The following is a 25,927-nucleotide window of genomic DNA, read 5'->3' on the forward strand; positions in this document are numbered from 1 at the left end:
AAAAAACAAAGTTATATGTATTATACAATATATCTTGTAACAACTACATCCATACGCACTGAAATCCATTCCAATAATGTGACTGCTCTACAGCACTCCTCTCTCAAAACACCAAGGCGAGGCACAGGAGAATAAATCCACGGTTTCAAGGTTTAAACTTACTTAAAATTATGCTGCTTTGTAAATCTGGTTAAATAGGACCCCAATACTTGAAGAAAAACATTTGGAATATAATTACAGAAAGATAACATTTGCAGGAACATACATGGAAGCTGAGTTGCAATTTGGGTCTCCACGGAGTAAAGGGAATTAAAAAAGTTAAACTACTAATGCCACAAAAAGATAAACAAACAGCATCTGAAAACAAATTGCAAGTAAACCTCACGCTGTTGCTATTGTTCTACAAAGCAAGACAATCCCATGTTTCCTTTTCAATTTTCATTCACATGATGAATTTTAAAACAAATGTATTAATAATTTCAATTAAATACTACTGTTGTTTTCTATTTTTACTTGGCAAAAAGATTTTATGTCGCAGAGAACCAACTTTTAAGGAAGCTACAGAGCTATATTCCATCCACAGTGACTATGCAACTCTATCACTAACCATATTTTTTAAATGGAATATTTCCTTCTAAAATAGAATCTTACAGTTGAAAAGGACTTAAAAAACACGTACTTCATGCATATGAAAAGACTGAATAACAAAAGAAACCTGAGCCAAAATTCAGCATGGACTGCTGTAAACCAGACATTTACAACAGTCTCCAATAATTTGTTAACCATTTATGGCAATCCAGAAGACTGCATCTGGTACATCTTATACTTTTCCATTAAAATCACTTCTCCTGCCAAAAAAATCCATAAAGAAATCCTTCAAAAGATTTGGCCAACAAAACTGTGTCTGGGAATGTATTTGGCCAATTTTCAATAAGACTTTATATGTTTTCTTGTGTAAATAGAGAAAATGGAGTAGCCCCCTTTTTTTTTTTTTTCAATAAAAATGATTTATTCTACAACAACATTAAAGTGCTGTTTCCTTTATGCAACAATCCCTTTTCCATTTTTTTTACCAAGTGAATCGCTTGCCAATACAACATAGCTTGATAAAATACTGAGATCCAGTTTTCTGTCAAAGTTCAAAGCCCTCCTGCTTTCATATGCAAAGGTTTGCAATCAAAATTAACCAGTAATGAAGAGCTCCCCATTTCAGAGTGCCATATTTGCCTATGCCAAAGTTAATTTCAGTCCAGGGTGTTTGAAAACTTTTGCCGTGATTGTCTGTAGTGAGACAGAGATATACAGAATTCAAAAACAGATCAGTATGTAGTTGTACAAATTCATGTAGCAGCTTGAAATTTAATTTAACTTGTACAATTCATATGCGAACTCAGAGAGCACTCCTAGGACACCACTTGCATGCCAAATTGCACTTAGACACAATTAAATTTATGTAAGTACACAAACAATTATATAGTAGAGAAGTCGTATCTTATTTTTTTAGAGTTCTTGCTGAAGTGACTTTTCACACCAACTATCTGATCATAAGCAAGTATGCTTTAAGAAAGCACGTTATTTCAAAGTAAGGCAAATTATAATTTAAAAATTAACAGCAATAATTAGTTGTGTGTGTTCAGGGCAAGAGTTACCATTGCATCCAGCAGAGATGATGCACCAGGTCTTCCCATAACAAACCTTAATTGAAGGCATTCACCCCAAAATTTCCCACAGACATAAGAGGAAAAAAACCAGAAAGAGCGAGCTGTTAAGTAACCACAGAGAGTAAGCAAACCTCTGCTCTTCAAGCTGCCTTTTTAGGGCCACATCAGGGATCAATCCTAAGTTTTTCTCTGATTTTAGATTTAACCCATGTGCTCAGTGAAAGCCTGACCATAACAGAGGATGCTGCAGAAATGGGAAAATATGGTGACACACAGAAATAAAGAGGGAAAGAGAAAGTAGGACTCAGTTGGGAAAATGGAGAAGGAAAAGACAGATGAAGACAATAAAAAAAAAAAAAAAAAGAAAAAAGCCTAATATTCCCTCAGCAGTTGGTACTGTTAATAAGTTCACCCATAACAGAAATGTCATGCAACTAGACACAAAGAAGTAGCCTTCCCTTCTTGTTCAATGAAACATTGCAGACAAAATTACAAGTCAGAGCTAAGAGGTAAGTACAGAAATGGAGCAAAATTATTATTGGTCCTAAGTCCTGCTTTGGCCAATGCTATGACTCCTTTCTCATGAAAACTGAAATTAATGCAGTAATGGGAAAAAAAGTGACCTTATGTTATTATTTTGTTACCTCCAAGTGAGTCTCTGAGCTTATAAATCTTTACTGATGTTTGACATTCAAATAGATTGCATAGAAACTACCCTTCATTTTTTCCATTTGATTAGACTAAATAGTGTAAGGCCACACATGGAAGTTAAATCAATTTTTAGTAAGAGGTTATTCTGCCTTTTTAGGCTTTTGTACAGTCTTAATGCTAAATGTGTTTGTGAAAGAGAAGGCTCTGCATCTCATACAGAATTCATGTTTTAGTGATGCCAAAAAGGAGAAAAAAGATACCACAAAACCACACCCGAAAACAGAATCAAAAAAATCAAAGAAACAATTTTGTTGGAAGGGACCTCTAGATCATCTAGTCCAAGCCCTCTGCTCAAGCAGGGTCACCTTCAGCAGACCATCCTGACCCACGGCCACTTGGGTTTGAATATCTCCATGGATGGACACTCCATGTCTCTGGGCAACCTAGTCCAATGTTTGGCCACTCTCACTGTAAATATTCTTCCTTTTCAAAACTGTTTCTCTGGCAAATTCCTCTACCATCTGGACAAGTTTTGTCTTCAAATTCACAGTAATGACATTCATCAAATATTAGAGTACTTAATATGAGAACAATATGAAAGGCATCTTTCTAAATACGAGCAATCAGGAAGCTTATTTGAAATGAGATCTAAAAATACAACCTAGAGATGTGTCCAAGACCTTCCACAAAATCTCTTCAGTCTCACTTCTGAGCAAGAGCTGCTCCCTCTACATCTCTTACCAACAGCACACCTTTTCTCTCTACCTCACTGTACTCCTGTGCCTATGTCAAATATCGTAGGTAGTCACTTTGGAAAATCTGACAACATTTGGTATTTCAGAAACTTTTTAAAGAAGACATTTACTGAGCTAAATGAAGGGCTTTGGTATTTACAGAGGGAAAAAAAAAAAAAAAAAAAATCACAAACCGAACAAAAACCAACTACTACAGGGCTTTCTTTTGAGAAAGATCCCAAACAGAAGGTAAATACACTTTTTCAAATTTGCTTTATAAACAAGGAAGTTCTCAAAAGGTGGCACAGAGTTACTCTTTTCCATATACGAGACGAATTTTGGTAAGTTACTAGGAATACTACATCTTCTCCTCAGCTGCTTCGAATGTTTTAAACAGAGATTAAAAAAAAAAAAAAAATATATATATAGTTACCTTCTTTCTTAAGTTCTTCAATCTGCTCCTCTTTGATGTCAAGCTGCTCAGTAAGCCTTGATGCTGCATCCAGAGCAGCATTCGCCTCTTCTAAACTTTCCTGAATAGAGGGCAGGAAAGGAACAAAAAGAAAAGCGAGGGAGTTTACCGTCACAATTACACTAATACAATGCAGATCGAACAAAGAGATGCAGGGACTTCAATCATTTGTTCTTTAGAGTAACTGGATTGTAAATATCCTCAGAAAACGGATGGTCAGCAGAGGAATACTACTTTGCTGACCTTCTTTCAGCGCCCCTCTCTCTTCCAAGGAAGAGAGAATAATTACATAATTTGATGTATTCTTAGACAGTAACACTTAACACAGCAGTTAAAAACAAAAAAAACAGTCAAGAATAAGCATTTAGTTTCATAGGGTTCAATTTCATTATTCAGCCCACCTGCAGTGACACAACTTTTTCTTCTAAGCTTTCTGCTTTTCTCCTCCATTCTGCAGTCTGTTTTTGGTGTTTCTCCAGCTCTGCTGAATACATCGCTTTTTCTTCTAAAGGATTAAAAATACAGCATGAAAAACAAAAAAAATCTTAATTCACAACATGTAACTGGTTTTTTTGGGATATGCAATTGCAAAACCTCAGCATTATCATATGTGGTCTTCATGAGGCAGAGAAGGCATTCATATTTCGTAAGTGGGATACTGACAATCAGTTTACACAGGGCCAGAATTGCTTCTCTAAGTTTTTTTTAAAAGGCAACAGATTCTGAAATTCAAGCTGTCAAAAAGGAAACCAAGTAACTACTGTTTAAAAAACACCAAAATATGTCTATCTGGACTTTGGTAAGGCCTTTGACACCGTCTCCCGCAGCATTCTCCTGGAGAAGCTGGCGAATCATGGCATAGACAAGGGTACTCTTCACTGGGTAAGAGACTGGCGGGATGGCCGTGCCCAGAGAGTTGTGATTAATGGGGTGAAATCCTCTTGGCGGCCGGTGACCAGTAGTGTCCCTCAGGGCTCAGTTTTGGGGCCAGTTTTGTTTATATCTTTATCAATGATCTGGATGAGGGGATTGAGTGCACCCTCAGTAAGTTTGCAGATGACACCAAACTAGGTGAGAGAGTTGATCTGCTTGAGGGTAGGAAGGCCCTACAGAGGGACCTGGACAGGCTGGATCGATGGGCCAAGGCCAATTGCATAGGCTTGGGGAAGAGTGGCTGGAAAGCTGCCCAGCAGAAAAGGACCTGGGGGTGATGGTGGACGGCCAGCTTAACATGAGCCAGCAGTGTGCCCAGGTGGCCAAGAAGGCCAACAGCATTCTGGCTTCTATCAGGAATGGCGTGGCCAGCAGGAGTAGGGAAGTGATCGTGCCTCTGTCCTCGGCACTGGTGAGGCCTCACCTCGAGTACTGTGTTCAGTTCTGGGCCCCTCTGTACAAGAGGGACATTAAAGTGCTGGAGCAGGTCCAGAGGAGAGCTACCAGGCTGGTGAGGGGTCTGGAGACCAGGTCATATGAGGAGAGGCTGAGGGAGCTGGGCATGTTTAGCTTGGAGAAGAGGAGGCTGAGGGGAGACCTCATTGCCCTCTACAACTGCCTGAAAGGAGGTTGGAGAGAGGTGGGTGTTGGCCTCTTCTCCCAGGTGAATAATGACAGGACCAGAGGAAATGGTCTGAAGCTGCAGCAGGGGAGGTTTAGATTAGACATTAGGAAGAATGACTTTACTGAAAGAGTGGTCAGGCACTGAAACAGCCTGCCCAGGGAGGCGGCTGCGTCACCAGCCCTAGAGGTATTTAAGATTTGGCACTTCAGGGCGTGCTCTAGTGGCAGAGATTGTAGGGGTTTTTTTCTGTGTGTGTATGGTTGGACTCGATGATCTCAAAGGTCCCTTCCAACCATGAATATTCTATGATTCTATGAACTATCCCAGTAGAAAAACGCTTGTTGCAATCTTTGCTATTTCTCGACAGAACTCACCCTGTTGGAATTGCTCTAGTACCATCTGCAGGTTGGCCAGTGACAACGCATACTGCTTCACTTGGTCCTGTGAGATGGTGAGCTGCAGCACAGTTTCATCTCTCTGCTTGGAAACCAGGTTTAATTGCTCTTGCAAAGATTCAACTTGCAGACTAGCTTGGTGACTTAATGAAAACAAAACACATTATTTATGGAGAAAATAACAGAAGTTGTCACAGAGAAAATGAAATCCCAGCAAAAATAGCCTACCTTTAATATTTCAGCTCAATTTATAAAAATGGAGCCAATTTTTTTCCCCTGATTCCTCTTTAAAAAAAACAGCAAACAACAAAAAAACAACCTAACAACAGACTTTAAATAAGTCTGGTAATAAAAGTTTGTCAATGAGAAATAAACCCCAAAACCAAAACTCAACCTACTTTTGTTTGAGGTGCGTTAGGAAAAGAAAAAACTAATCTTTGTTGTTTATTATTAACAATATTTTTACCAAAAAAATGAATCGATATCTTGCTAATTGTCTGCACGAATTGCTACATGAATCAATAGGTCTTTCTAGCAATTTTTACTTTTAAAGCCAGTCTCCGAGAACTCAGTATGTCTTGCTCCATACTGATGACTGAATGCCCCATTTAACTTCACATTATGCAAAAATATTATGAACCTGTTTTCTCCTATGTCAGTCTTTTTAAGAGTGCATGTCAGGTGGGAAACAGGCAGCATTTCTTGAAAGGTATTTGACAAGTTTGATGAAGAATTACAAAACATTCTGAGGAAGAGTTTTTACACACAACCTTCTCTCAACTCTTCCACTTCCTTCCACAATTTTTCACAACAAATTCCACTCAGAAATCTTTTTGCTGAAAACATTAAGAGCAGAATCCATCTTTGGTACTTAAATAAAAAAGAAAGACTGCAGCTACATACATATATTTTGATTAAAATACTTGTTCATTTGGACAACTGTAATAAGATAAGAAAAAAATTCTTTTGCCCAAAGTAACTGACATTCCTTTAAATAAAACAATATTAAAGCAGTCAAGATAGGCATGAGTAATTTTGATACTTAAGTTCTCATTGTTCTGGCTGAAAATGTGATGATGGCAAATAAATAAAAAACCACAATTGGCTCTAGCCTCCCAGATTCTGCCACCCATGAGAACTTCAATGCATCTTGCTTTATCTATATACACTAATAAAGCTTTTAGTAGTGTATACTTTCCATGGTATCAGGTATAAAGTAAGGACACACACTTGTCTGGAAAGCAATTCACAAAGCTTGACAGTCACATTTGTGCATTGAAGGTTATAAAATAAGACTCTTTCAAACTGAACAAAGCCTTGACTTTAAAGTCCCATCTTTTTTGATTTGACAGACAACTAAATCAATAGGTTGAGGGATTTTTCTTTTTTCTGGATCTAAGCACTATCAAAGATGTGAGATTTCAATAGTCACTACTAAAAGGACAAATACCTTCTCAAGTTGTCAACAGCAGCCAAGTATATTTCAAATCACCTTCCTCATTTAAAGTAACAAAAGTTTTTATCTTTTTGTTTTCTCGACTGCTTAGCATGTTATAAAATGGTAATTCAGTAAAATAAAGCCATCAGTACCAGTCTAGCTAACTGTTATATATATAAATACAGCCAATGCCACTGCAGTATAAATGAAAAAACTACCTGGCATTCTCCACTGCAGTAGATGAGGACGCAAGTTTTTCTTCCAAAACCAAAACTTTCTTTCTTAGCTTGACCTCTCTGTCTTCTGCAGCTAAAGCTTCTCGGGTGTAGGAGTCCTCCATTTCTAAGAGGTGATTCCGTAACCTCTCCAGCTCCTGGTTGAGGCGCTGCTCTTTCTCACGCAAATGCTGTATCTGTGTAGAACATACCTTAAGTTGCCCATAATACCACTTCTCATAAAAATAATTTAAGCAAACATAAAACATGTCCATTGAAGCACATTGCACGTGTATCGATTTTAAATGCTTTTTACAAGTGATTGCTAACAAAAAAGAATTCATAAAATACTACAGATGCAATTTCTTTTTATTTCTTGCAACTGTAAGTTATTTGGCGGTGTACCTCGCTCTGCAGGGCACTGCCCTCCATTTGCTTCTGTTTGAGTGCCACCATGACTTGGTCCCTCTCTTGCTGAAAACTCACAGCCTTTTCCTGCATTGATTTAACTTCATTTAACAGTTGATTCAATTCTCCTGTCTTGCCCTGTTGAAGACACAAACAAGCATTTCAAATGCAGCAAATAATTTTACCCAAGGAGACACAGTCTTTGCTCAGAAGAGCATAAAGACGATACTGATATAACAAGGAAAAGGGCAGGACGCCCATGGCCCTACAGCATAGAAAAACATTCAGGGAAAATATTATTTTGAAGTTATTCGCTCACATGTTAGAAGATAAAGTAGAAGTTATTGCCAAAAGACACTATACAGATGCATTGTCTTAACTGACTGCTGTGAACAAATAGATACCTACCTATCTTTAGATGAAAGATATATATCATGTACATAGAGTCTCAGACAACTTGAATACTTGAGAATTTCACTTTTGCCCCAGTGTTTGGAATCTGTTCTCTGTAACACCCATTTAAGCCATGCACATGTAAAGCATCAGCCTAGGTAGATCAACTTGTCTGAACTTAAGATGACTAAACACATGAAGAAATCTTTAAAAACAACTCCCTCACTCCCAAGATTAACCTTCAACAAATCACAGCAGTGTTCATCACATTTTCAGATGTCAAATTTCAATTAACAATGTTCCCACTTACATGCAATTTACTGTAACTGCACATCAGCATATAAAGGAAAAGTGTGAGTATGTCCGTTACACAGAATTCACACGTACATATGAACGCATTTTCAGTTATTTGAAACTTTTCAGCATGCTCTTTACCTTGTCTCACATGTTGTTTTGAAAGCAGTTACTTTTATTGAATATGTTGGGTAGAAGTAAACCAATCCTTATCACTAATACTTATGAGCTTCAATTATTTGGTTTTATTAACCAAACTGAATATAATAAAATTCATTTTGCAGTAGAACCATAACCCTGAAGGCAAACCTTCTCTTTTTACATTGTGTTATCCTCTGACGCACACAAAACTGCTTGAATACTATTTTTCCTAGTTCTCCATAGCAAACACAAAGCATGTAACAGGAACTCCTATTTGTGCAAGGAAAACGTCCAGACGAATGTTCCATGCTTGTGAAACTGAAATCCTAAACCACCAGGGAGTGAAAGTCTGCAGGCCAAAGATATCCACCACATGAATTTGTATCTTGTAAATTCACCTGTTACTTTGTTAACTCCAGCAGCAGCAGTTCATACAAGGTGCTGTTGACCAATGTATCAATGATGCCACATAACTCTCTGCTCTTTTCAAAAAGCGTTCTTCAAATTACATACGCAATAATTAATAAGCCACTGCAACTTTCCTCTGAACACATGCTTTGAAAAAAGTATCAATTTTTCCATATGTCAAATTGCAGGGAAACAACCACTAATTTAGCTTGTCCAATCCTTTTTTTTTTTTTTTTTGCAGTGGAGTTTCTCCAGCCATAAAAGCAAGATACATAAACCCCAACATCTCACAGGGATGTTGCGAAGCAATCACATTGGAATGACAAACATTAGAGGAAAGCACATCAGAAAATTAGTCCTGCTGGCCAATTCTGTAGGAGTTTGAGTACCATACAGTAGAAAGAATACAGGTCACTTAATGAAACAGCCAAACCAAAGTTTTGAGCAGCTGTTCAGTAAATGAGCAATTTCCAAATAAATTAAAATTTAGTTTATGGCAGCACATTTCACAGATAACATTGTAAACCACTCACCTGCTGACTTTTTAATTTCTTAACATGGCAGGGGGAGGATTTTTGTTGTAACGTAATGCAGTAAGGAATCACAAATGGATTTCAGGCAAACACCTGACGGCTAAATATATGCAAAAACGCATTACCATGTGACTAATTTTAAAAGATATTAATGAATATGAATGCATGTACCTGTTCTTTTTCTTTCAACAGCTTCTCAAAAGCAAGAGCTTTTTCCTTCATTGAGTGAGACTCAAACTCTTTCTCTTTCAGCATCATTGAAAACTGCATATTAGTCTCCTGAAGCGCTCGGAATTCTGTTTCTTTTTCCCTAGATCTTGCAACTGTTTTTTCATTTTCTTCTTTCAGTTTTCGAATATCCATTTCTAAAATTAAAATTCTTTCTTTAAGATTAGTCACAGCTTGCTTCAAAAGCTCATTTTCATTTTCTTTATTACTAAGATTTTCACTCACAGAAAGTAACTGATCACTTTTAGATTTAATTAATATGTCTTTTTCCCTAAGTGATTTCTGTAGGATATCATGTTTTTCTTTGATCAGCCTCATCTCTGACTCAGTTCCTTCTTGACTCTTTCTTTCAATCTCTGATGCTGCAGCCACAGAATCAGATAATCGCTGATTGTTTTCCTGAAGAGTCCTAATAGTTGAATCTTTTTCTTGCAATTTTTTTTTCAATTGTTCCAACTCCTTTTGAAGGAGTTTAGACTCAGGCTCATCACTGAGAACTTCAGGAGCACTGCACTGAATGTCTGAAAGCTGTGGAACGGTGGAAGCCGTTGCCACAGATGGTGTCACCAAATCAAGTTTACTCAGGAGAAGATCCTTGGTGTTATGAAGCTGTCCTATGCTGTGTTGAACTTGTGCTAATTCCTGACTAAAACTTCTCAGCTTTTTCTCATTCTCTTCGTAACTCTGAATCAAGCCGTTATAATCTACCTGCAACTTTGAATTACTGTCGCTTTCAACTGAAATTTGTGCTTGAAGCTTGTGTAACTCTTCTTGGAGGTGAGCGGACTCATGCTGCATATTCTGAACTGTGGTTATTACCTGTTGCTTCCACTCCTCCATCTTCTTTACCTGCTGTTTTAGTTTATCCCGTTCTTGTAGAAGTTTCTCAAACTGGTTACTGGTAACACCTCCTGACCCGTTATCAGTACCTGTACTGGATGTCTGCAAGACAGTCAATAAGGTTTGGCATTTTTGACTTAGAGCATCTATTTCAATATCTTTTTCTCGAATGATACGGGATAAATTCTGTATAGTTTCTCTAGACATGTCTTGACTGCTGTTTTCAGATCTGTTAGATAACTTTTGATTCTCCTCTTGCAACCTTACCAAAGCTGCTTCTTTAGCAGCGACTATATCCATGATATTACGATACTCTGTTTTTAACTGACTGTTTTCTCTTGTCTTTTCACTTAGAACTGCTAGTACTTGTTCTCTTTCCACAACATAAGCTTGCAGCTGCTGCTGAAGACAAAGAACATCCTGCCTATAGGAAGCTGAGGAAACTCTAGCATTGAGAGCTTGTATTTCTAAATCCTTCTCTTGAATGATCCGAATAAGTTTGCCAACTTCATCCTTAGACAACTGATCAATTTGCTGACTTAGAGAAATGTTCTTTTCATTTAGAAGCTTTATCTCCATCTCCCTTTCTTTGATACCTTTTACCAGTCTTTCAATTTCAGCTTTAGACAAGTCATGCTTTTCATTTCCATTTTCCCCATTAAGAGTCTGAACTTTGGTTTCCTGAAAAAGATCAGGGGAATCAGTCTGAATAATCTGTCTCTCTTTGTGCAACTGAGTTTTAATTTGTTCAATTGTTTTCTGCAAATTTTTAATTTCCTCATCTTTCTCTAAAGAGAGTCTTTCATGTGTGACATTCATTTGCTCACACTGAAATTTAGACTCATCTATTTCCTTTCTTTGTTCCTGCAGAGACTGCTGAAGTTGCACTGTTGTTTGATTCTGATCTTCTATTGTTTTTTTGAGAACTTCTATTTCTTCTTCAAGATTACTCTTTATCACTTTTAACTGTGTTACCTCACTTTCAAGTTCAATAATAATATCTAGAGTTTTAGGCTCAACCACAGGCGTGGCTCTACTTTGCTGATCCTTGAGGCGTTCAATTTCTTCTTTCAAATGATTATTTTCTTCCTTCATGACTGCAAGACTTCTGTCCTTTTCCTCCAAGTTCTGTTTTAAGGCATCCTGTTTTTTTGAAACTTTCATATATTCCTCAAGTTCCTGCTTCACCTGTAAGGCTTGATTTTTAAATTTTTCAATAAATACCTCTTTCTCTTTTATGAGTTCCGTCAACTGTTTTTGTCCTCCTAAGCTAGTAGTCAACATGTCTTTTGTTTCTTGATAGTCAATTTCCATCTGCTCGACGCTCCTTTGAAGTTCAGCAATCTTAAAGTCTTTCTCTTGGTTGAGTTTAACCAGGCGCTCATGTTCAAGCTGCAATGCAGTGGTATCCATACTACGGGCATTTGATAATTCCTCAATAGTTTGCTTATACTTATGTGCTTGTTCCAAAAGCCTCTTTTCTGTTTGGTTTAATTCGCTCTCTATCTGTCTTTTTTCCATTTTCAGAGCCTCCATAACAGTGTCTTTTTCCAAGTAAACTTTATTTTTCTCAGAAATGGCATCACTTAACTCCTGTTTTAGTTCTTCAACGGCTGCTAACAGCTTTCCATTTTCTGTTCTGAGATCAGACAGAGACTTCTCTAAGTCTTCATTTAGTTGTTTGTTTTCTGAAATGTCATTCTGTAGTTTTGCAATTTCTACTTCTCTTTCTTTGAGAATCGGATCTTGACAAGTGTAGTTAGATTCCTGATTACTTTTTTCTTTTAACGTGCTCAATGATACAGAAAGTTCCTCCTCTCTTTCTTTTAGTCTCTGCTGCAATTCTCCGATTTCTTTTTTATTATGCAAATGACAGTCCTGGGCTTTCCTTAATTGTTCCTGAAGGTCTTTAATTTTATCTTGAAGCTGCTTCTTACTTATATGCAAATCATTAAGTGCATACGAACATTGGCTTAATTTTTCTTTCTGACTATCTAACTCCTTAATAGCTTCCATCTTCTCGGTTTCTAACTGTGATACTTTCTTTCTTTCAAAATCTATGTCAAATTTCAGCTGTTTGATGATGCTATCAGTTCCTGTGTGTTGTTTTGACAGCTGCTCTTTCAGTGTAATCATATGCTGAAATGAACACAAGTAAGAATTCATTAGGAGAGGAGAACCAGCCAAACCATCTATTTCATTCATTTTTATCCTCTGAACAATTTAAAAAAAAAACCAAAAAACTGAGAGGAAACAAAGGTGTTTCCTAATTGCCAACATTAAGTTGGCAAGTAGTATCAACCAGTTAATGCTAAATTAATTAAAACCAAATATCAAATAGGGATAGATTACATTTCACTAAACCCAAGAAAACCCCAAAAGAACTCCACCTAAATCAAGGAATAAAAAGAGAACTACCAAAGAAAAAGAACTGTCAGAATTTGTCAGGGCAGTTGGAATGGATATGCAGCAAACAACCATTACTTAAAATCAGGGAGGCACTAAATTTAAAATAACAAATTACAGAAGTAAATTCATACCTGTATATTCTGTTTTCAATTTCTTGTTTGAGCTTATTTTTTTAAAAAAATAAAATTCTGGGATTCATTTCATAGGAAAACACTTTAAATGTTCAATTCCATAAAGTAAATCAATACTGAAAAAACACATGGCTTGCAACTATACCTTTACAGGTCAAATATATCAGAACAGCGACAAAAAGGTATCATTCCATTTTGATTACATACAATTGGTGACCTTTTCTGCTCCAGAAATGCTTGTATTATTACGAACTTGTAATAAAATAATTTAATTATTCAAAATAATTAAAAATAATGAAAGGAAAAGAAAAATGGTTGTCTTTAAAAAAATCATTCATGTTATGCATACTGTCACAAGACAGAGGTCAAAGTCTAAGCAGCATAAAAGACGTCAAAAGTCTTGCAAGGAAAAATCAAGTAGTATTTAACAGAAGTTTAGAAAGCAACATCCCTTATGGACAGCTGACATGCCATATTATTTCTTTGTCCATAACAAGTAGGTTTCTTGTACTTCAGAATCTTGCATTAAGATAGTAGATATGGAGAAACACTGGTCCCAATATTCTTTTTAAGCCTCAGAAGATAACTTATATTTCCCTGCTATCTATGTTCAAAGACCAACTTAAAAGATAAATACACATGCACACAAATCTAAACATCTATTTTAGCAGTTCAATAATTAATTGCAGTATTTATTACCTGAGTAGCTTCTTGATTCTGCTTGTCTAATTCTTCCAACTCCGCTATTAATGTTTCCCTTTCAGCAATACTTTCATTTAATTCATGTTCTTTCCTTTCCAAATCTTGTCTTAACTGACTTAATTCTGAATTCTGATCCTCAGTATACACAGAAAGAATATTCTCATTTTTAGGTTGTGCGCTTGTCAGTTTCTTCTCAAGTCCCTCAAGTTAAAAAAAACAAAACAAACTAAAATTAGACTTTATCTTGCTGAAATTTATAAGCTATTTAGATTCAAAATCATTTATTTCCTCTCAACAATTAAAAGCAAAGCATGCATTTTTATGTTAGAATCTCTAAGCCTACATGAATATTATCCCAGTTAAAAATTCTTCATTGTGAAGTATATGTCTCTACCACTCCTACATACACATTCATTTTCTCATTACTAAGTTTAGGAATGCAATTTACAAACTTCTGCACAAAAAGCCAGGGTCTGACAAGCAAAGTTACATCCATCGCTGAGGTACAGATCCACAGCTGGGATAAATGATTGTATCTCCAAGAGATACCCTAAACATGTAGTAGGCTGCATGGTGAGATGGGAAGTTTTAATCAAGAACACCTGAATAACGCCCTCATGAAAAATGCCATGGGAACTCTTGAATGCACGTAGAACACACAATCCCAATTGAAAAATACTACTGGATACAAAGTAAACTAAGGCAAGTCTCTCAAGTCTGAGTTTTCAAAGGACTAAGTCAACCTTGCCAAAAATTAAAAGGTGTGTTCCACAGAAACTGCACGTTCCACTGCCTGACTTCATCAGTAAGATGGAATGTAGTATTATTAGAGTATTAGAGATATTTTACAACTGGTAACAGTGTCAAAACTGAAACGTGCTAAAGTGGAAGAGGTGAAAAATGACAAATTTTTACAGAACATATTAAGACTTTGAAAGTGTATGTTACAGCAGCCTAAGTAGCAATGGGACAGGTGGGACTCCACTAGTTTTCTTTAAGAGTACGCTGTGGAGTTTTATAAGTCAAAATGTAACATTTCTATCAATTCCACATATAATTATACAATTAATCCACAATTATTTCCTCGATAACAAGGTTATTTATGTAGAAGCATGAATGTTTCAAAAAATGTATAGTGCCAGAGCGCGTGCTTTCCATCAGTTACTACTGCTATGAACTTTTACGGTGGCTTAATTTAGAAATTGCTTTACCTGATTTAAACTTGAAAGTCTTGCTATTTCATTTTCTGCTTCTATAAAGGAAAAAAAAAGGCACGTAATTTTACTACTTTCCAAACAATAAAACCAAATCATTCTCCCACCTTGACCCAACAGAACTCTGCTTCCCAGAAGAGAACAGTTTCACAATATTTTGTGATGATAAACATCAGTGCTGTAGAAGATTCAGACGCACCACCAATCACCACCACAAAGTACAGCATTACTTTGACAACCAAGTCCACATTAGGAGGACTTTGCTACTACACTGGAGCAGTTACGCAATATTAGAAGATTTTCTAGATACAGATACACTTCTTAAATAGATGTGTTTCAGTGTTGCTTTAAGAAGATATTAGCAAGAGACTGCCTTTACACACAAAAAGCGTTCTTTTAGAATTTTAAAAAAAACAACTTCTATTGAGGCTTACCTAGTTTTAATGAAAGAAAAAACTAACCAAACAGCTGTCAGGCATAATTACTTACCTAATCAGAAACCCCTATGATAATCACACTAGTCCTAATTATATGTCTCTGTTCTGCTTAGCCTTACCTCAATGGACAACCCTTTTCTAAGCCACTAACTTTTAGAAGGTTCTCATATTCAGTTCCAAATCCTAAAAATAAGTCCTGAGCATTAACAGTGAAAACCTGTGAAGATAAACTAAAAATAATAATAATAAAAAATTATAAACCATTTTTGTACCTAACAGTGCTTGCTGTAGTCTGACAACATCTTCTGGTAGTGATGTCTTTGACTGGAGCTTCTTCTCCTGTTCTTTCAGAACATCTTGCTTTGCAACAGAACTTTGAAGCATACTAAAGTCAGATTTAAGATTTTCATATTCTTGCACTATTTGGATTTTTTCTACCTTTGCCAATTCTTGCTCTTTCAGAAGAATTTTGTTTTCTTCTTTGGCAGAAGACAATTTGTGATTTAATTTTCTTATTTCATCCTCTAGGTCCTTCACAACTTGCAACTTTTCTACTTTTCCTCCTTCTAGGCTCTGCGCGTTTTTTTTCTGTTCGCTACTTTTAGAGTCATCCATGGCATCAGCGCTCACACCACCTAAAAAGCAAAAAAGACAGTTTGCAGTATTAACGAAAGCCAGCACTGTAGATCTTTTGCTTAGAAGTCTCCCCTTCCACCCTTTCTCCTGACAGAGGGAGATAGTCTAAACCAAAGACATAATCATCATCAATAGAAAGCTTATTTAAATAGAACTAACAGTTGAAGCAGTGCTATACTAGTCTGATAAGCAGCTTTGCAAATACTTGTACATACCTGGCTCAAAAGACAAGTGTTGCGAGACATACATTGTTCACAATTTAATTAAAATATACTTGACCCCCATCTCCCTTGGTGGGGAGATGACAGAATCTAATTTATCAGCACTTGGAATACCTCAATTTTCTAAGAATAATTTATCAAGAATTATCTTTTTTCTAAAAATAATTTATCAAACCCCATCTAATTCAAAACGCATAAATACCTGTTTATAATATAATTAATTGCGTTTCAATGGTTGTTATGGAGAACGATTTGCTACAAATTAGTACATCATTTGCTAAATGATGCACAAAGTTTTTCACCTACAGATCTCACTTTGCAGAATTGATATTTTTACATATCCACCATACTATCATGACATTGACAGTTCTGTACAACCCTTACAATGTAATTTCCAGGTAAGCTACAGAGTATAAAAAGGCATAAACAAAAATGTACAGAAAAAAGTTCAATGAAAGCACACTGTGAATTCATTTCAATGTAAGCTCAAACACTTCCCCCTGCCTCAGTCTGTATTATGTTGTCAAACAGACCAACAAAGCAAAAATATAAAATACTCTAATTCTTCAAAAGCTGTGACCAGTACTTATTTTACAGATAACTTGTAGTGCAAAAGATATGGGATTCCTGCCTTTGACTTCATTAAATTAGCCCTACTGGTGTACTGGTGTACATACGTGCTGTATATGTAGTATGTGCAGTAAAAGACAGATCACATCTAAACAGGCATCTGATTTTAAGAAATACATTCCCTATCAGTACTATCTTAGAAATTAGGAGGTTGTGAAAACATTTCCCTTCCTTCCACGAAGAAAATGGATCTGTCTTCCCAAGATGAGAGTACACACTCTTTAGAAGTCTGAGTTGACAGATAATAAAATAGAGGTTTACAAGCAAATCTCATATATTTGCGCAAAGCCCCTAAAGGAAACCTAACTGACATGACTAATTTTTGGAATATGGAATACCTACAAGACAATAAAAAGCTCCTTGTGAGAACTACTGAGCTGCTTCTACGCAGAATCATAGGGGTTGGAAGGGACCTTCAGAGATCACCTAGTCCAACTCCCTGCCAGAGCAGGGTCACCTAGAGCAGGTTGGACAGGAACCCCAGGCGGGTTTGGAATAGCTCCAGAAAAGGAGACTCCACACCCTCTCTGGGCAGCCTGTTCCAGGGCTCTGGCACCCTCAAAGGGAAGAGTTTTTCCTCATGTTGAGATGGAATTTCCTGTGTTTCAGTATGTGCCCTTTGCCCCTTGTCCTGTCGCTGGGCACCACTGAACAACAGGCTGGCCCCATCCTCCTGACACCCGCCCTTTAGATATTGATCGGCATTGATGAGATCCCCTCTCATCTTCTCTTCTCTAGGCTAAACAGACACAGGTCTCTCAGCCCTTCCTCATAAGAGAGGTGCTCCATTCCCTTGATCATCTTCATAGCCCTCTGCTGGACTCTCTCCAGTAGTTCCCCATCTTTCTTTAACTGGGGAGCCCAGCACTGGACCCATCACTGCAGATGCGGCTGCACCAGGGCAGAGTAGAGGGGGAGGATGACCTCCCTCCACCTGCTGTCCACGCCCTTTTCAATGAGCCCCAGGAGACCACTGGCCTTCATGGCCACAAGGGCACATTGCTGCCTCACGGTTAACTTGTTGTCCACCAGGAGTCCCAGAGCTGCTTTCCAGCAGGTCAGCCCCTGTACTGTACTGGGGCAGGGGGTTATTCCTCCCAAGGTGCAGGACCCTACACTTGCCCTTGCTGAACTTCATTAGGTTCCTCTCTACCCAACTCTGTAGCCTGTAGTGTAGAATTTAGAGCTCAAAATTTGATATGTATAGAAAATGGCCTTCTAGACTGATATACGTCAGAAGATTAAATGCTATCATTCCAGTGTTCAAGCCAATCACAGTGAATATAAGATACTAGGACACGCATGCATCTTAAACAATGAAGCTGAACTGAGTTGAAATTCAAATTCCTAAACATCATGTATTTGGTATCTATTACACTGTTACATATGTATTTGACGCTTTAATGGAAATTACATTAAATAAAAAAGAAAGCACGTGGTAATAAAGACCTTGCTGTAACTGATTCTCAAGTTCTTCAATTCGTTCTTCATATTCACTCAGTTCTTCTCGGTGTCGACGACTTATCTCTAGTAACTTTTGTCTGTGTGCATCCTGCAATACTGAAAGTTCATGTTGATGTTCATCTATTTCTTGACTTAAATTCTGTTTCAGCTCCTACAAATATCATCAGAGAAAGAGAAAGGTAATATACGGTACAGCAGCTTAAGGAAGAAAAAATACAGAAGAAAGAAAAAAAGTTTTCCCTAGTAAAATTACAGAATTTATTAAAGGATTTCTCACAGGAGATGTCAAGTTTCTTGGCTTTTAATTACTTTTTTTAAACGTGTTAAGAGACATTCCTTTTAGAAATATATTTACACAAACAGTATGCTCTACATAACAGCAAATATTAAACGAATGTAGAGAGATTACAACTCATTCATAGGAATTGGGATACACTACGACATATTTATAGTAACTTTCAAGGATGACATGCAAATGGATATGAAAACACAAATCGTCAATGAAAAAAAGCAAGATGTTCAGAGAAGAGAGAAAAAATTATTTTGTGTATCTTAAATTCAGTCTCGTAAGTCACCAACAGCTTCTGAAAGTGATCTGCCCTCGTAAGTACTAACGTCATTCTTTTAAGTTTACATACTATATTCATCAAATCATATAAATACCCTTTCTCAGAGTAACTGGTTTTAAATATAGCACATCAACATTTCAGTCAGTAGTACAATTACATGCCCACATGCATTTTTAATAGAGAAAATGCTAAGTGATAATGTTGTAAATATTTTAACTACACTCAAAAGTCATGTGACCATATGCAAAACCATCAAGAATAAAGCATAAGAAAAGACAAGTTTGTAAAAATTGTCATCTTACCTTAACAATATTTTGCAGTTTGCATATTTCACTTTGTTCAGCATCATTGGTCCCTTGCACTTTGGAAGACTGAGAAAAGAAAAATCACATATCAGTGTGAAAATTCTGATAAATACATGTATTTTTCACATAAGTTCTTCCTGTTGATACTCAAAAGTAGAAAACAACAAAGCTAATGTGAAGCAAAATTCAAACCTACAGTAATTTTGACCAAAAAAAGACATTTTAATGGACACATTTTGATTTTCCACAGATTTTATTTTTTTTTTAATTATTACATGCAAATGTGTAAGAGTTTGGGATGGGGAGTGTTATTGCATTTAATAAGACAAACGGGTTGCTTAATTTTACTTGAATATTTCCCCATGGGAAGAGTATACCTCTGAAATCAGGCTATAGCTTGAAAAATGATGACTCACATCAACAGCAGCTAAAGGATTACATTCTTTTTTGTTCCATGAAATTACAACTGACATATCAAGGACTGAGAGAAAAGTAAATAAAAATAGTATGCAAGTACCCAACTATCACTTTGAAGAGTATTTTGCTGTCAATACTCAATATCACAGCCAGGATGAAGAAAAGTATTTTTTAAAAGGCTGCACTAAAATGAAAGCTTGAAGTAGTATTCTTGGTAAACGTTTATGAAACCTGTTTCCTAACTTGACACGTCATGCATAAAAGCATCATGAAACAGCATTTGGAAGTTAGTCACTGAATGTGTCGCTAGTCATGTGCCAGAAAGAAAATGACTAAAAGATCATCAGGTTTCCATCTTTTTCATCAAATAATGTCGCTTTCAGAATCTGTACAGCACAAACTTTCAAAAGACCCACTCCAGAAACAACAAATGCAATGAAAATACTAATTTGGAGGGGAGCGGGGAGGGTAAGACAGAAGGGAACCACTCACCAGTGCAATCTGCTTCCAGTGGTCAACCTCAGATTCAAGCCTAGAAACATCATTGGACAATCTGTTTATTTCTTGTTGTGACCAGATTATATCTCCAAAATCCATGTCATCTCCTTCAAAACCTGAGGAATGTCTGCCCACTGGAACATAGGAAGCTGATGCAGTGGCTGGTGGCAAAACAGCAGCTCCGGACTGTGCTGACTGAGCAGCCGTCTGTACTTTCTGCAGCTGTTCCTGTAGTGCATTCTGTCTAGCTTTTAGATGGCTGATTTCCACCTGAATATACACACCACAATGCATTGTTTCAATAAGAAGAATGTCAAAATACACTCTACTTCCTTTACCCCTTGTAGCCTTATGAAATGTGAATTAACCAAATGACTCCCCCCCCCCAGCACAAATTACTGAACACTTTCACTAAAAAGAAAAGGAAAAAACCCCACATACGCTCCTAATGGAGAAAAGCAGCGTTAGCTGATGTTTTACAAAATATCTCATGCCATGAGACGTATTAAAAGTTTTAATAGTTCTCAGTTAAGTCAAACTTGAGTAAAAACGTTTGCTGATGCCCTCAGCAGCCAAGGTACCTAAGTACTATAGCAAGATTCAGGCTAACAGGTCTTACAAAAAACTCAAATATTTAAAGAGGGTATTCTGATATTAAAATTAAGCAATATATGATGCTCCCCCAGTTACTTACATTGCATTTGATTTCTTCTACACTTAAAAACTCAACATATTGAAAATTTACTTATTTACAATAAACTGAAGTTAGCTGCATACAATTTTCTCATGAGAACTGTGTTGTTGTATTTAATAAGCAGAATTCTATACATCTCAAAATTCTGCTTCCTTTAGCTCCCATATGCATTTACAAACAAAGCAGAAATAAAACTCCTTTTGTGTAATTCTAGGCACACTGGTAGCTTTTTCCATTTAAAAGGCTATGAAACCTCACATTACTCAATAGGTTATAAAGCTCATGTTTCCATTACAAAGGGACACTTCTCAAATTATGAAAGCTAGTTCTGTTCCCTTTAACTGTATGCATTAATATAAATAATTATTATATCCACAGACAATATAACTGCTTCAAATGAGAATTTGCTCCCATTGCTTTCCTTAAAGATAATTGAATCAGCAAATCAAAACAGTTTAAGTGTCCTTTCTCACAGTGATTCCAGAAACAACAGAAATTCTGATATATGCACGACGTTCCCAGAGAGCCTTCTCAACTATCTCCTGGCAGCTCTGCTTCTATTAGATGATTCAACAAAATATATGTCATAGTCTCTCAGTGTCTACATAAACAAACCAAGAAACCATAACTCTGACCAATACTTCCACTGAAAGAGCACCAATACTATAACAAAGAGATTAAACAGCACAATACATATGGTTATTGGACATACTTACTCGAATATTTCACTCTGTATCCTACCTCTTTCTGTTGAAGCTGATTTCGGTACTCTACAGATAACTGCTTAATTTGAAGCTCTGCTGCTTCGTGCTTTTCTTCTAAATCACTACAAACTTTTTTCAGTCTCTCATTCTAGCAAAAAAGAGAAATGAATGTTGGTACATTCGGAAGAGTTCTTACATAATTAGAAAAGCGTAAGTCTGCTGAACAGTAAAGAAATCAATTAAATTGTACAGGTTTCTCATGTTATTTCATTCACAACACACAGTAACTTCCAAGTGTGGGCTCAAAATCACATTCACGTCCAAGCTTTCCATGGACTCTATCTAACTCACTTTCAGAAAAGGGTTTGTGGCCACCAGATGTAAATACTAAGATGAAAAATTGAGAGCTGAACTACATCTTAGCATGATCCACAGGTGGAATTTAAGAACAGCCACAGAGCACAAATACAGTCCCGTATTCTCTCCCTGACATTGGCCAATAGCAGATGGCAAGAGTCTAGAAAAAGGGCAAGCAGGAACAGTTACTTCCTCAAAATACTATCTTCAGCCCTCAAGAGCATTGAGAAGTTAAGACATACATGAAAGCGTTGGTTTACACCCATGAATAAAGCCACAACACCAACAAGTCCTTTGTAAAAGTACACGAAGTCACTTTCCACAAGGGCACGCGGGATTTGTAAGCAGTTTTTGAAGAGCACAAGCAGGCGTAGCCATGTCAAAATGACCATGCAGCAGGGCAACAGAGAACTGCATCAGGGAACACACACACGCTCTATACTTTGAAGCTTGCTGCAAAAGACATGCTGTCCACATTCTAACACCACTGTCACCCTTGTTTCTAGATTTACCCAGGGACAAGCAACTTCAGCGCAGTACTTCACCTTCACAAGAAACAAATGTTATTTATTGCTTTTAATTACAGTAGTGTTCCAAAATCTCTTACTTCAAGCTTTTGTGCTGCGTTAATACTTTCTATTTCTCTGAGTCTAGAATTGGACACATGGAGTTCTGTTGCCACATCTGAAAGAAAGGGAAAATTTTCATTTTTATTAAACTGATTTTAATCTGTTAAGTAGACATCAGTTAAGACCACAGTTATTAATAGGCATCTTACTTTAGACTGTTTCAGTGTTTGTTCCTTGGTAAATATCAAAAGCTGCTTTTATCAGAACACTGTCAGAATTATTTTTCAGACCATAGAGTATTTATAAACTTAATTCAGTTCTTCTCTCTTATCCAGGCTTTAAGTCAGATCACAAAAGTAACAAAAAAGTATGGATGTAAACTTTAAATTAAGAGAAACTTAACTTGACTATTTTGTGTCACTGAATGTGTTGCTCATTTAGGACTTTGCCCCTGACATGACAGTTACGTGCTTCTCAGTAATCTAATGTGAAGTTTCAAAACAATAATTAGTTCCATAAAATACACACAACAGTCACTAAATTTTCAGGAAAAAAACCCACCCAAACCCAGTAAACCCCAGAAAATAACGCACACAACAAAACACCAACCCTGTCCCCCACACAAAGGCACAAAACCCCATAGGCCTCACAAAGGCGACACCATCTACCATACCAGTTTATCTAATACAAAAACACAAAATTCTGTTCCTGGATGCTCTTCCTTTCATGATCAACCTTCCTCAAACAGGCTCTTTACTTCTCCCATGTTCCACTTTTAACAGGTAGAAATACCACATTTCCTTTTACTAATGAAAAATTATCCTGAAATGACTATAAAGGAACCTTGACAATTTTTCAAAATTTGAAATAAATACAATTTTCAAGTAAATACTGCACTTCATCATTTCCTATGCGCTGTTTAAAACTCATGCAGCTCTAAGTGCTGCAGAGGCAACAATCTACCCATGAAAACTGCTACACTTCAGATGTTAAAGTGTAATAATAGTAACAATCCACAAACACCATCTTCAGTTCAGAGGGTAGTCAAAGTAGTGAATGTAAGGGATAATATTAAAAATGAGGAAACATTAGAATACTAGGAAATTAAAAAAAAAATATGTAAGGAACTGCTTGACGAGCGTTCTTTAGGCCACATAGTATTTAAAGGTCTCTACAGAAGAGTACTCAGAGGCCACCAGATTTTTACACCCTCGAGGTTAGTAACGAACAAAAATGCACTACTCTAAAATTTTTAGGAAACAGCAGTTGTTCACAGCAGTATCTAACAATCTGTGCAGCTGAAAATAACTACTGAACATCAGCACATCTCTCTTGTACAAACTACAGTAAAAATGTGTGAATTGGAATCTGTATCTTTTAAAAAGGCAAAACAAACGCACTAGATGACTACACAGTTTAGCAGCATAAAATAAGTTTCAAAGCTAAATTCATATGCAAGTCTTTCAGAAAAGTGAAAAAAGATAACTTTGCAGTTATCAGAATAAATTTCTCTCTTCTGAGCACTTTACCTGTACACCAAAAAACCCACCCATGAGACCAGTATTATCAGCTTAACAAGTTCTATACAATACTTTCACAATGCTTCATAGTTGTGAAGTTGCAAACAAAGTAAAACTGTTTAATTTCACATTTGAGATGAGTATTCAGAAGTCTCAGCTGTTCTTTGTGGTTGCTATTCTTAAGACTGTTTCAAGAATGCTCACTTCTTTTTCAAGAAGTTATAGTTTCAAGATGGTAAACAATATTAGTGGTATTAACCTATTGATATTTATTGACATGTTATACAGCTGCTTTGCTAGAAAAATCAAAAGTTTTATTCAAAAACATAACAAAAAGGCATTGTTTTAAATATAACGAACAGACTACAGTTTAGAATAAATTTACTCTTACTTTATTGAATATCTTACTTTGATGTCTTTTTTGTTGCAGCTGTTCGAAATAGAAATCATCCTAGCTTCTAAATCCCTATAAAGAAGGGCCACGTTCTCTTACTTGGCTGTAGGAGAATGGTAGAACTCGATAGGTTTCTCTGCGGCCAACAGAAATATAAACAACAAAACCATGAGAAACACCGGGCCTTTGCCTGTGTGACACGTCAGACTTAGATCACACCCGTGCCAAAAAAACCCAAACAACTCTGTACTGCTACTACTCCTCAGTTTTAGGAGACCACTCTAAAGGCAGATAATCAAACAGGGGTTTTAGACAAACTAAGCAAACAGAGTGGAAGAAGAGTGTCATCTGTGTGCTTCCATTACTGATCAACACAACACTTCACGTAATTGAGAAACTTCCGAATAACAGACCTGGAGAAGGGGTTTACCTCCGCTATTATAGCCTGGGAATACGATTATCATCCAGATCCTGAAGACAGAGGGGCGGAATAAAACCGAAAACAAGGCACCAAGCCTGGGTTTAGCAGGACTCCTGAGGAAGCCGCCGGCGGCGGAAGGGCTCCCTCACCACGCCGGCCTCTCCAGGCAGGGAGGCACTGGCCACAGACAGCCCCGGCAAGCGTGTTCCCCCTTCCCGCCCGGCGCCTCAGCCCCGCTTACCGCCCACTTCCTCGGCGCCCTCCAGCAGGATGTCCTTGGTGAAGCTGGAGATCTGGCCGGTGAGCGATGACAAGCTGCCCCCCACCTGCCCCAGCGACTGGCCCAGCCCCGAGCCCAGCCCGCCCAACCACGACGCCATCGCCGCCCGCTCAAGAGGGCTCCGGGCCTCGCTCGGCTGCCTCCTCCCTTCTCCTGGCTAGGGAGGGCCAAGGCTCCTGCTGCGGGCTCAGCACACCGGTCCCGTCCACCCCTCCTCCCGCATCCCCCCGGCGCGGCCCGGCTCAGCGGCTCCTCCCGGCGGCCCCGGCCTCTGCCACCTCGACGGTCGCCATGACACCCCCGGTCACAGCGCCACGGGTGGCCGGCCAGAGCAGCGGCGCCGCCGTGACGTGGGCGCGGCAGCGGAGGATGCCGGGATAGCGGCGGGGCGGTGCCGGGCCGGGCCGCGCCGGGATGGTGGCCGGCGGTGCCAGAGAAGGGAGTCTCAGTACGGCTTCATACACATACCCGGGACACCCCTCGCTAACGAGACACCGCGCCCCGCTGCCGCAAGGATAGAGGCGTCTTTTGTTCGAACATGTGGGGGTTTTTTACGAAATAGGCGAGTTCCTGAAACGCGCGGCCCCTTCTGCTGCGACGGTGGCTGTTTCATAGGATCACAGAATTGCCTCGGTTGGAAGGGTCGTTTGAAGGGACCTTTCAGATCATCGAGTCCAGTCATCAACCCAACTCTGACAAAAACCATCACTAAATCCTCTCCCTAAGCACTATGTCTGCTTGTCTTCTAAATTTCATTCAGGTTTTCTCCTGTTGCGCTCACAAAAATAGCAAAAATTGCATTGGGAAGTTCATTTTTGTGTGGCGTGTGTGGCTCATGCATGTGTGGGAACAAATTGAGCATTTTTCAGTTGGGTAAAATCTCGGTTTTTTGCTTTTAATATCACATGCAATTTGTATTGGTGTGAATAAACAGCAGCTTGGTATATAAACATAAGCATTCTGCTTGCTGCTTTACTTACTGTGCT

General features: G+C 37.8%; 1 protein-coding gene across 5 annotated transcripts in view; it reads right to left on the reverse strand.

Moving 5' to 3' along the window:
- Positions 1-25,258, reverse strand: part of TRIP11 (thyroid hormone receptor interactor 11) — a 36,960-nt gene extending 11,702 nt beyond the window's left edge. For 3 of the 5 annotated variants that reach the window (XR_008465913.1, XM_054198387.1, XM_054198386.1), the window contains exons 1-15: positions 24,903-25,258; positions 22,365-22,441; positions 21,438-21,548; positions 19,997-20,272; positions 19,085-19,153; positions 18,199-18,364; positions 15,535-15,897; positions 14,823-14,863; positions 13,609-13,812; positions 9,473-12,508; positions 7,530-7,670; positions 7,128-7,321; positions 5,451-5,614; positions 3,920-4,023; positions 3,480-3,579 (exon numbers count right to left, since the gene is read on the reverse strand). Coding sequence is in view for 4 of the 5 variants with exons in the window: in XM_054198387.1 (XP_054054362.1) it covers positions 3,480-3,579; positions 3,920-4,023; positions 5,451-5,614; positions 7,128-7,321; positions 7,530-7,670; positions 9,473-12,508; positions 13,609-13,812; positions 14,823-14,863; positions 15,535-15,897; positions 18,199-18,364; positions 19,085-19,153; positions 19,997-20,272; positions 21,438-21,548; positions 22,365-22,441; positions 24,903-25,041 (5,185 nt within the window). In the remaining variant the exon portion in view is untranslated. Of the gene's footprint in view, positions 1-3,479; positions 3,580-3,919; positions 4,024-5,450; positions 5,615-7,127; positions 7,322-7,529; positions 7,671-9,472; positions 12,509-13,608; positions 13,813-14,822; positions 14,864-15,534; positions 15,898-18,198; positions 18,365-19,084; positions 19,154-19,996; positions 20,273-21,412; positions 21,549-22,364; positions 22,442-24,902 lie in introns of those variants that run through there. The other 2 variants (XM_054198385.1, XM_054198388.1) reach the window with 2 other exon arrangements.
- Between the last annotated feature and the right edge of the window lie 669 nt (positions 25,259-25,927).

Source organism: Rissa tridactyla, chromosome 4 (genome assembly GCF_028500815.1).
Source record: "Rissa tridactyla isolate bRisTri1 chromosome 4, bRisTri1.patW.cur.20221130, whole genome shotgun sequence".
In the NCBI taxonomy this organism is placed as follows: domain Eukaryota; kingdom Metazoa; phylum Chordata; class Aves; order Charadriiformes; family Laridae; genus Rissa; species Rissa tridactyla.